The 12,288-nt window shown below is 39.2% G+C and overlaps 1 protein-coding gene across 2 annotated transcripts in view; it reads right to left on the reverse strand.

Annotated features, from left to right (window-relative positions):
• The window catches only part of plch1 (phospholipase C, eta 1), a 167,054-nt gene that overhangs the window by 43,258 nt on the left and 111,508 nt on the right, over positions 1-12,288 (reverse strand). For both annotated transcript variants that reach the window (XM_036584664.1, XM_036584663.1), the window contains exons 8-10: positions 9,086-9,289; positions 8,132-8,252; positions 4,009-4,180 (exon numbers count right to left, since the gene is read on the reverse strand). In XM_036584664.1, the coding sequence (XP_036440557.1) occupies positions 4,009-4,180; positions 8,132-8,252; positions 9,086-9,289 (497 nt within the window). The remainder of the gene's footprint in view (positions 1-4,008; positions 4,181-8,131; positions 8,253-9,085; positions 9,290-12,288) is intronic.

Consider the following 12,288-nt stretch of genomic DNA (forward strand, 5'->3'; position numbering starts at 1 on the left):
CAGTGTATTGGTGTTGAAATGAAGACATGAACATAAGCTCTATTTGCACACTTCGCTTTAATTTGAGGGTATTTACATCCAAATTGGTCATACAGTATAAGAATTACTTCCATTTTCATACATAGTCCACCCCTATTTTGGGGGCTCAGAGGTAAGTGGACAAACTAAAACAATCATGAATTAAATTGTCTTTTTTAATACTTGGTTGTAAATTATTTGAGTGCTCAATTGGATTGAGGTCAGGTGATTGACTTGGCCGTTGTGGATCATTCCACTTCCTTGTCTTAAATAAAAAGTCTTGGTTTGCTTTCTCAGCATGCTTTGAGTCCGTCCAAAGAATTCTGAAGCATTTGGCTGAATTTAAGCGAAGAATATGGCCGTATACACCTCAGATTTCAACCTGCTGCTTTTGTCAGCAGTCATGGTCATCAATAAATACAAGGGAACAAGTTCCACTGGTGGCCATACATGCTCATGTCATGAAACTACCTCCACCATGCTTGACTGATGAGGTGGTTTGCTTTAAATCATGAGTGATTCTTTTCTTTTCTCTATACTCTTCTGTTTCCATCATTCTGGTACAAGTTCATCATTGTATCATCTATCCATGAGATGTTGTTCCCTAATGATGGAAAGACTAAAGCTAAAGTGAGTTAGCAACAAGCTAGCCAGCTAATGTTAATGATATGAGTGATAACTCAGTGATAACTGCATTTACGTTCTCAAAGCAATGAGCTATGAGAGTCTGGGTTCTAAGGGACATTTTCTAAATTTTTGTCTATTTTTTTCATATCCTCTTAAATTTGCCTTTAAAGGCACTTGCATATAACACGGTACCCAAGAGTTTCATACTGTATTAACATGCTCTGTTGTCTTCATCGCTGCTTTCCAAAACTGCTGCAGCAACTTCAGTGGCTGTAAACGTTTCGCACGCCATTTCACATGTGACTCCGATGTCAACTGAGTGAAGAACGAAGGGTTGCCGACATGATGGGGCAGTTCTTAGTGATTTGCTCAGTTGTCAATTGGTCAGTTTTACACAAAATGTAGACGGACACATCAATCCACCAACTACACAAGGTCAGAGGCAGATGACGTGTATCTCAACCCCTCTTCACAGCCTCATAACTCCAGATATGAGTTACGTATGATCTCGGCATAAGATGGAATCGAAAAGGCGACTCTACAGATTCAGGAAATGTTTGAACCGTATTTCCGCGCTGGACTGTCGCAAAGATAGACAAACATATAAAGAAACATCAAGTTTGATGCGCAGGCCAGTTCGTCGACCCCAGAGGGTTAAAGCCTAATATGTTTTGGGGACATAGGAAAGTTAATCAAAAGGAAAAACAGGGAGCCTTGAAGCAGGCAGGGTTCTGACGGGGTCTGTAATCGGCAGGAGGGGGCTGTCTTGGTTTCGGAAGGCAGGCATCCCCGGCTCCTCATTTGCGATCATCCCACAGAGAGCCCAGCTGGCGCTGCCATCTGTCCTAACCTACTTTAGCCAGTGCCCAGCACCCTGTTGACCATGGTGACGTGTGAAAACTTACACTGCCCTGTTTCTGTCAACACCTTGCTGAGACTCCGCTACTACAGACAGTCCTGCCCAGGTCAGTGCTCGTGGCCCTGTTGCTCATGTTTCTCCCTGTGCAAACACACCTCATGCAAGGGCTTGTTAATGAGCTGGTGATTCAGGAATGCTGGAGAAGGGTAAACAGTGAGGTGAGCAGGGCAGTGGGTCACCACGACTGGGACAGGAGACAGTGTCTGAAAGTCCTTAACTTAATTATTAGTGTTCACAATTACTTTTCATGTAAGTAAACAGAAATGAATTTGTTAGCACAAAAGTGCTAAGTGCTAATCCTTTGGGTATTTTAAGCTTCAACACTCAGCTTCGTCTTCATCAAGGTATCTTCCTTAGTATGAGGAGCAGATTTTGCCTAGTTTGACAGCTGCAACATGGAAAATAATGCTGAGTTATTCTTATGTTTTAGTGAGGGATGGAGGCCTGGACTTGCTGGCTGATCCAAGGCATTTAAGGGGTTTTAAGTTAAAAGAAAATAGGCTCACTTGTTTGAAAAACACTTGAGAAAGCTAGGTGTCCTCAAACGTTTGATAGGCAAAGTATGGTTTTTTATTCTGAGGTGGCCCATAATTGACCCAAAAGTGGTTTACACATCTAGACTGGGTTGAACAGGTTTTGCATATATACTTAAGTTTGTAGTCCTTACTTAAGTCTTTAATTATCAATAGTTAGTTCAAACTATACTTTTGCTAAATTTGGTTGCAACACAAATCTCTACGTTGTTTCCTAACTAGTAACATCTAACTAACATGTATGTCACTTTCATATGCTGCCAACATTCATAATCCATTTATAACCGATCTATAAACACACTGCCATGGAAACGTGATGGCAGTTTGGACCTTTTGCATTACATGGAAAGGGTATCCAGTAATGATGTGTAGACATTTACAAGTTAATATTTTTTAAATTAAACTGAATAAAACTGAATACTAATATGTATATTATTTCTTTGTTGATTCTTTAATATTTTCTCATGACAACCAAATGTGCAGGTTTTTAAATGATGGTTCCCAACTCGCGTACATTTGGGCATTTTGGCAGCTCCTATTTGTCAGCTTCATATTTGGTGCTTAAAGTTAATAACAGCGTTATGATTTGAGCTGTAAGTAAAATAACAGAAAATGGCATTTAGTGCTTTTAGCTAAGTTATCTTAGCCAAAATAGTCAAATTGTGTTTGAAGTCTCTTTTGTGCCACTTATACTTACACCCGCTTAGAGGGAGGTGCAAATATTTGATGTAAAAGCTAGTTTGTATGGTGCAACCTTTTTTTCTGAACTTACTGTAGGGTGCTGTTCATAGGGCTATATGACACCTACATAAGCTTTTCATGGCAACTGACATAACCCTACATAAATGTTTATAAATGCTTTTTCTAATAGGCCTCATCTGTCATAAAGGCTACTTTAGCTAACTAGTCAAAATTGGCAAATGTAACCTTTATAGCCAATACGCTTGTTGGAATAAACATTTATAAACATTTATGTAGGGTTGTGTCAGCTGTCATGAACAGTACCTTACAGTAAAGTGTAAACCGCTTGTTAAGGAACCATAATTTGGTGAAGGAGCTGCGAACATTAAAACATATTAAACGCCGCGTTCACGGCCCAGTTTATTAATTTACTACTTTATTTATTTGATGATAACACACTCCCTCTCATGTTCTATTGCTTAAACATCACAATAAGGGGATAAAACGTGAAGGCTTGGGTATTATTCCAAAAGTAGTCGCAGTGTTTGCAGCAAAAAATAGCAAGATCTAAACAGCTTTCTTTTGGTTTCTAATTACTGAAGCCATTACTGACAAAGCAAATGTGTCATTTTATTTAAAAAGTTGTGTGTTTCCAAAATAAAAGCCCAAAACTGGGACATCTGATCATGGTTAGGTTTTAGAGATATAATTGCACTAAAAGGCTCTAAATAGTGCATGCACAGCAGAGACTGAAGATAATGTGGTGGGATATGTTCCCTCTAATACGCAGTAATGGTGTTTGTATTGACAGTCTGACTGCAGACCCCCGTCGGCATGTTCTGATGATAAGTGCATTTGAGCAAGAAAACAGTGAGCACTAAAAAACTCCTCTAAGCAGAATAAACTGATGAAAGGGAGCGAGAGAAAGGAAAACTTCAACAGATCAGTTAGTGGAAGGTCATTTTCGGATATAGCTCCCAAACTCATGCAATAGCACTGTAGAGAATATTAGCAAGCTCCAGATGAAATGTTAGTGATTTCCTGTTTGTAATTATGCAGTTATTTTTTAATTTAGGCCATGGTTTATTATATCTCTGATGTTTTAATTATGTTCCTTTGTAAAGCACTTTGAGGTCTTGTAATTATGATGAAATGTGCTGTATAAATATCACTAAATTTCTTGGCTTGTTTTAATGAGCTATGGGTGTTGAAAGAGTGCACGTTTCACACCTTTATTAAGATCTTGCCCTTCAGACTGTTGGGACTGGGCAGCTGTTTGGAATCTCTGGTGAGGAGCTCTCCCACGTCCAGCTTCTCCTTAAAGATCTCCTTCAGGTGCTGAGCTATTTTCTTCTGCTGCTGGATACTACAGTGGTTCTCTATGGACAGGATGATTGGGTATCTGAAACAGAGAGAGAGAGAGAAAAGAGAGAGAGAAGCAATAACTAACTGATCCATGGCTTAAAGTGAGCAGCACTTGCCTTTCGCCGTCTACATTAACCCCTTAAAATCTTTTATTACATACTAAGGCTTATTATTCAGTAACTACAGGGACTTCAATGCAAACTATTCTTTGGTTATAGCAGTGTGTAATAAGACTTTGGTGGCCTCTGGACATTTAAGGGGTCATCATTGTTGCTGTCTCTATTTTTTTGACCTATCTATGCTCTGGTTGGACAGAATACTGGCAAAAATTCCATTAAATCTGTAGCTTGATAACACTACAAAAAATCATATCAACTCATTCACAACATCCTTAACACACTCCCTAGTGGCAATGACGACATACTGCACACCCCCTGTGGTGACCGCTGCTTTTTATTTGCATGCAGTTGGTTTAGAGCCTTGGACAGCTACTCTTCACCACACTTTGGTTCCATGTTCATCCCTTAGTTCATCAGCTGGTTTACATTGCACATTGATAGATGCTGAAAACAGCACAAGCTCTGATGCGGTCAGCTTTCCAGACAGGACAAGCCCACTTCAAGCTGAAAGGTCATTTCACGCCACGCGCTTCATAGCGCATAGAGTAATATCCATCAGAAATGCCCGAGAGGGTGAAGCACAATTGGAACTTTTCATTTAAAATAAAAATGATGTTTTGTTCCCTACTTGGAACTGAATAAATGTGGTCAAGCGTGAGGCGGGACCTTAATGTCAGGCCTGTCAGAGAGTCAGAAAAGCCCTGTGGGTGCTGAGCCCAGGATGAGGGACAGTTCAGTCAGACTGGAGATACAGAGGAGAGTGTGTGTGTGTGTGGGGGGGGGACCGTGAGAGTGTTTATGTAACTGTTTTTGTCCAGAGAAAAACAAAGCTAACCTACAGGACCTACAAAATGGTCTTAATAAGTGCTTTTAACATAAGTGCTAAATGTTTCATACATAATGTTTCATACTTTGACTGAAGTATGTTTAGGTAAATCTTGTCCTCTATAGGTGCCACAATAATTGCCCCCCCTCCAGAAATGTTATGTTTTTAAGTCCAGCTGAGCAATTAGGAACACTTAAGTGGTCAGCCATGAGTTCCTGATTCACTGGGGATACATACGAGATGAAACACAAGCCAAATAGCCTCAGTCATCCATCGATATGAGAAACCCCAGAGAAAACAGCAATGATGCATGACGAAAGGTTGTTGAGCTGCACAAATCAGGAAACAGCTACAAGAAAATAGTTCACCAGTTGAAAATGTCCATGTCCACTATCAGTGCAATAGTAACAAAGTTTAAAACAACTGGAGATGTTAGAAATCTGCTGGAAAGAGGGCATATGTCTATACTGACCCCATGCACAGTGAGGACGGTTCAAGTGGACAAACAATCTCCAAAGATCACAGATGGGGAATTGTAGACATTAGTCAGGTATTACAACTACAAACAAACACCAACTATATAACGACAAGTTTTTTGGTGGGGTTGCCTGAACAAGGCCTCTGCTGTCAATGACCAACAAATTAAAGCTCCTACAATGTGCTGAACATTACTAAAACCTCCAGTGGAACTGTGTTCTGTGGTCAGATGAGACCAAAATAGAGGTTTTTGGCAACAAACACCAGAGATGGCATGGACACAAAGATAGCCAGGAAAGTACCCAATCCCCACTGTAAAGTATGGTGATGGCTGTTTTTCTTCTAAAGGCCCTGGGCAATTTATTCAGACACACTGTATCACAGACCCCATTAAGTACCAGCAGAAATACAATCAAAACCTGACTGCATCAGCCAGAAACCCTAAACCAGGCCATAGTTTGGATCTTCCAGCAGGACAATGATCTAAAGCATGCCACAAAATCAACACATAAATGGTCCACTGACCACAGAATAAAGTTTTGCAATGGCCACCCCAGCTCCCTGACCTAAACCCCATAGAAAACCTGTGGAATGAGCTGAAGAAAACAGTCCACAGTGTGGACCTTGGAATCTGAAGGATCTGGAGAGGTTCTGTATGGAGAAACAGTCTCAGATCCTTTGCCATGTGTTCTCCAGTCTCATAAAGCATTATGGGTCAAGAATCAGAGCTGTTATCTTTGCAAAGAGAAGCTGCACAAATTAAACGAAGGGGTGCCAATAATTATGGCACACACATTTGAGCAAAATATTTATTTTCTGATAACATTTAGTTTTTTTTCAGTCACTGTACTTAAATAAAGGTTAGATTTTTGCTAATATTTTGAATGAAAGATCGAAAGGATCCACAATAAAGAGCTTGTTTTGCTCATATTTACCTCTATGTATGCATGACACATACGACTGAGCCCATGTCCTGACAAGGTATATAAACAAACAAGTACGTGTGTGTATGTGTGTGTGTGCGAGTGTGTGAGAGAGAGATAAAGAAGGTGTGCAAGCAAGAGTCAAACAGAGTGTGACGGTATACGAAGGAGTGAGAGAGTGAGTGAGCGAGTGATAGAGAGAGGGAGGGAGAGTGACTATCTCAGTAGGTGTCATGGGGAATGATTTGCGTAATTTGCATGTGATGTGCATGTGTTAAAAAGCTCGTTTCTGCCATTACGCCGAGCCATTAGCAGCAGCAGGTGGCTGTCTAATGATAAACTATCATCAAGAAACAGGCAGGTAGCAGTTTTTGGCAGCTGACGGAGAGCTGGCACCACGCCAACCCTCCGCTCTGCCATGTCTCATCAATTATTAGTGCTTTCAGTTTCACAGAATAATACACAACAAGCTCCTCCATCTAATTCCACACCCGTCCCTCGTCACCTCCGACTCTCCGGCGCTCATCCCCACTGAACTGACGCTGAGGAAGACAAAGGCTTTAGAGCGGTTACCTTCTGAACGACTGTTGAAACGAAAGTTGTCTATTACACTATAACCTGTGGCGGCTCCAAGGATAATGATTCCATTGAGATGAGACCTGAGTAAATGATGCTGTTGGTTGAAACCAATAGGTTTGCAAAAACATTTCAAATTTCAAATATAGCTAACAAATAATTGAAGCTCGTAACCAAACAATTGGACTTAGACCCTAAAACTTGACAAAAGCATTTCATTTAGCTGAAACCTAGTAGCAGCTATGCTGAAGTCTAACACTGACCTGTATTTTTGTTAGTTTTTATAGAGATTAGTATGACTCACAGTACCACAAACCACTCAAGTCTATTTCAGATTCCTTAACAACTTAGTATGGGTTTGAGCAGAGGAGACAGATCACTGTTTGAAGAATAAATGGGAAAGCTCATAACACTCAACATGGCATCTGTTTATGGAGAAAGTTCTGCCCTTTGGTAAAAACAACAATCAGCTTGCTTGTTAATGCTGAAAGCAAGAAAAGCCCCTTTTAGTTGAGACCTGCACACATGGTTTTGAAAGGGTAATGCTTTTAAGTGTCTCCCCATTCAAAACAACAGCCTTCCAATCAACATGCAAAGTCCACACAGAAAGGACCTGGTTGCCCGGCCGGGGAATTGAACCCAGGCCCTTCTAGATGTGAGGCACCGCCGTACTGCCCCAGCCTTAATGCCCATCGACCAAAGTTGTTATGGTGCTGGGGCTGTTTGTGGCAATGGAGCAAAAGAAGCTTCTGAATAAACAAACAACAGCAGCAACAAAGCTTCACACTAAAGATGTTATTGGCTGTGGCTTGTGAACATACATAATTAAGAGTTAAAACCCTCCACATCACTGTAAATTCTGGTTATAAAGAGCAAAATCAAAAACGTCTGACATTTTTTTTACATGCAGTATTAAAAAACAGCCATTTTAGTGCTGATGTCTTCGCAGAACCAACAGGGCTGTTTGAGATAGAGAAATTCATTTGCAAACTAATGACTCATTTGATTCATTTAGAGAATGAGTCATGTTTCTCCGTTGACGTGCTGCTCATCATTTCTGTACGTACTCGTTGTTGACGAAGGCGTATTTGTTGATGGTCTCGATGACAGACTTGAAGGTGATTTTGGAGGTGAGCGTGTATCCATGCTGGACCATGGGCTCACCATCTGGACCGTCCCAACAGTCCACTAGACACACAGACACAAAAGTAATACAATTACTCATATTTAATATAATCATGATAACCATGTGAGTGGGCTCATGATATGATTACTTGGAGGTAATGAAACTTAATTTGTAGTATCGTTCAAACGTTTGGAATCACTTGTCATATTTATAATTTCTATTACTTTATGAACAATAATAGCAAATGTTGTATAGTAATAAAGAATAATGATTTAAATACTATAAACTACATTACACAAAGTCATTTTAGACATTTTGTTCTGATGTTTTGGCAACAACAAGAACAATTCAATGATAAATAATACACTGTATTTGTCTAATTATAATAAACTATTGTCAATTTATCTGCTTTTAATTTAATTAGCACTTGGGAAATACAAGCCATTCTGGATATTAATTTTATTATAACTTCATTCTACATATTAAATATCAAAGCTTTCTCAGGCATATTAGAATCATCTACAGGGCGCATCAAAAAGGCTTCTTTGAGCAAAACCACAGAAGAACCCATTTTGCTTCCCTAAAAAACCTTCACTGGATGATTCTTTAGAGAACCATTTGTGTAAATGAGATGTGTGAGTTTAAAGAATCTCCACAAAAAGTTCTAGGAGGTACACTTTTACCGGTATGCAACAGTACATGAAGGTTCTTCAAACCTAGAAAATGTTCTTCATGCTCTCTCTTTTCAAACATGGTTCTTCAGGGAATCAAAATTGGTTCTTCTATGACATCACTGCAACTGAATTGATTTTAAACTGAAAACAGTGATTTCAGAGGTTTGGACAGTGACTTGTTGAGCTGCATTATAAATAATAAAGGAGCAGGTTTTTCATACCTTCAACACAGCGGCAGCCAGCCTGCAGGACCCAGGCGTACATGTCGGTTTTAGAGTGTGACAGGAGCTGGTCTCCGGTCAGGTAGGTGTTGTGCGAAGAGGCGATGAAGTAATTACACAGAGGCTGATCCATGTCCTGATTAACCTCGTTATGCAGAGGGTTGAAGACGTCACATGCAGGACTGCGCATGAAATTGGTGAAACCTGGAGAAGGGAAGGGAAGGGAAGGGAAGAGAAGAGAAGAGAAGAGAAGAGAAGAGAAGAGAAGAGAAGAGAAGAGAAGAGAAGAGAAGAGAAGAGAAGAAAGAGCAAAAAGGAAAAGAGAAGAGAAATACAATAAAAAACAAGTAAAAGGGAAGAGAAAAGATTAAAGGAGGAGAGAAGAGAAGAGAAGAGAAGAGAAGAGATGAGAAGAGAAGCAATTAAATGAAAGAGAAGAGAAGAAAGAGAAAAAGGAAAAGAGAATAGAAATACAATAAAAAAGAAAAAGGGAATAGAAAAAATGAAAGGAGAAAACAAGAGAAGAGAAGAGAAGAGAAGAGACAATAAGAGACAAGAGAAGAGATGAGAAGAGAAGAGACAAGAAGAGACAAGAGAAGAGACGAGAAGAGAAAAGACAAGAAGAGAAGAAAAGAGAAGAGCAAAGAGGAGAAGAGAAGAGAAGAGAAGAGAAGACCAGAGGAGACCAGGGGAGACGAGAAAAGAGAAGAGAAGAGAAGAGAAGAGAAGAGAAGAGACGAGAAGAGAAGAGAAGAGAAGAGAAGAGAAGAGAAGAGAAGAAAGAGCAAAAAGGAAAAGAGAAGAGAAATACAATAAAAAAACAAGTAAAAGGGAAGAGAAAAGATTAAAGGAGAAGAGAAGAGAAGAGAAGAGAAGAGAAGAGAAGAGAAGAGAAGAGACGAGAAGAGAAGCAATTAAATGAAAGAGAAGAGAAGAAAGAGAAAAAGGAAAAGAGAATAGAAATACAATAAAAAAGAAAAAGGGAATAGAAAAAATGAAAGGAGAAAACAAGAGAAGAGAAGAGAAGAGAAGAGACAATAAGAGACAAGAGAAGAGATGAGAAGAGACAAGAAGAGACAAGAGAAGAGACCAGAAGAGAAAAGACAAGAAGAGAAGAAAAGAGAAGAGCAAAGAGGAGAAGAGAAGAGAAGAAAAAGAGAAGAGAAGAGAAGAGAAGAGAAGAGAAGAGGAGACCAGAGGAGACGAGAGAAGAGAAGAGAAGAGAAGAGAAGAGAAGAGAAGAGAAGAGAAGAGAAGAGAAGGAGACAAACAGAAAACAACACAAGTTTGTATGGCTCTCAGACACCCAGACAGTAAATCACATTTACTTATAAAACCCTCTAAAGGCTGATCCTCAGTTGCTTATGATAATCTTATGATAATTAACTCTAAGCTGTTTAGTCATCCATACGAAAACTGAACAAACAGCCGGTGAAGTGCTGTGTTGAGTCCGAGTGATTTTAAAAGTGCCTGTAATGCTTTAATGCAGTGTGATGTAAAGCATCAGGCAGGGTTTGATTGAACTGATAGCAGCTGCTGCACAGTGAATGAATTTGCTCCAAATGACAAGCAGCTAATGTTCCTCTGATCCTGACAACGACAGCCGCTGATGACACACTCTCTGAACTGGCACTGACTGACAGACACATTTACACACTCAGACAGACAGACAAACACATTTGAAAGTAATCACAAAATTACAGTGTGTAAAAGTCAGAGAACACATGCTTCATTTATTCTGTTTCCAAAGTGGCCATTAAGCACAAGTCATTCATTTTTCAGTGTCAGTATTAAAGCAGAAATCGGTTGCATTTTCTATTTCTCACAATCCAAGTAATCCCAAACACATTCAGTGATGTGGAGGTCTGGCCTTTGGGGTGGTCAGTGCTTTGTTCCGCTACGGATTATATTACGTATAATCTTCTTAGAAATATCTCCTAGAAATTGTGTCATTTGTGCTAAATAGTCATTTTGACTGAATATTAAACAAATTAAGGTTGGTCATTGACATTTGCACAGTACTGTACACCACTATTGACTATTCATTATATTAATAATGTTTGTTATTTTTGTATGGAGCAAGAATATAGTTTGAAATTTAAACATTTTTAAATGTCTTTTCAAAGCTTCAAGTCTGTTGAAACCTATTAAATTATAAATAATGTTCAGTAATTATCTACTTAAATAATTGTAAATTTATTTGTCCACATTTGAAATACAACACATTCAAGATAATAATAATAATTTAATCAGAACTTCATTCATGTTGTTATACAGCTTTCTCAGTCATTTTACAGCTTCTTCAAAGGAGCATTTCGTCCTAAAATTAGAGTTGGTATTATATGGTATTTGTTGCATTATGCAGTATTTTGTTGCACAGTTTCTAGGGCTTGATTTCCATTTCCTGCTATTTACAAGTACACAGTGAAACAAAACAACAGTCCTCCAGGACCGACACAGGAACACAAGAACACAAGTGTAAAACAATATCATATACACAGTGCACACAATACAGTGCAATAACTACAAATGACTTACAATATGAATATGTATTGTCATGCAAAGCAGGATGTAATACACCATGACATATTAGCAGACAGCCTAGTACAGGGGTCAGCAACCCAAATGTTAAGAAGAGCCGTTTTGTCCTTTCAGCAAAAATCAAACCACCTTGGGAGCCACAACATTATATGTCCAGTTAACCATCTTGGCTGTAAATATGTCTCAGTATGTGCTGATGTGCTAATATAGGCTAACAAACTTAATCTAAAGGAAAATCCAGACTTACTTTGCTCTGCTTTAAGCTTTTGTTCAGCTATAGCTGCTTTTTTAATCTCTGGCAGGAAACTTTTACAAAAGTTAGACAGTTTCTTGTAAAATGTCTCTTAACGTTAAATTTTTAAGTCGCTTCTCATTTGCCAAATTCTCCTGTTCCACCTTAAATGGTGCCTGAGGTGTCAGAATGTAACTGCTGCACCATTTAGGGTGGAACGGAAAAATGTGAACAAGAAGCTGGCGAATGAGAAGCTTCGAGACTTTTTAGTGTTTGAGTTTCTCATTGCAGATTAAACATATCAGGAAACCAAACAAGTCCATTTGTCAGCAAATTATCGACGTTCATCTCAAATCTTTCTCTTTGCCTTTTCGTTACCAGCTAGACGAGACTGTTGGCTTGGTTGCTATAGTGACCTGCAGTCTGCACA

The sequence above is a fragment of the Colossoma macropomum genome, unplaced genomic scaffold (genome assembly GCF_904425465.1).
Source record: "Colossoma macropomum unplaced genomic scaffold, Colossoma_macropomum, whole genome shotgun sequence".
NCBI lineage: Eukaryota > Metazoa > Chordata > Actinopteri > Characiformes > Serrasalmidae > Colossoma > Colossoma macropomum.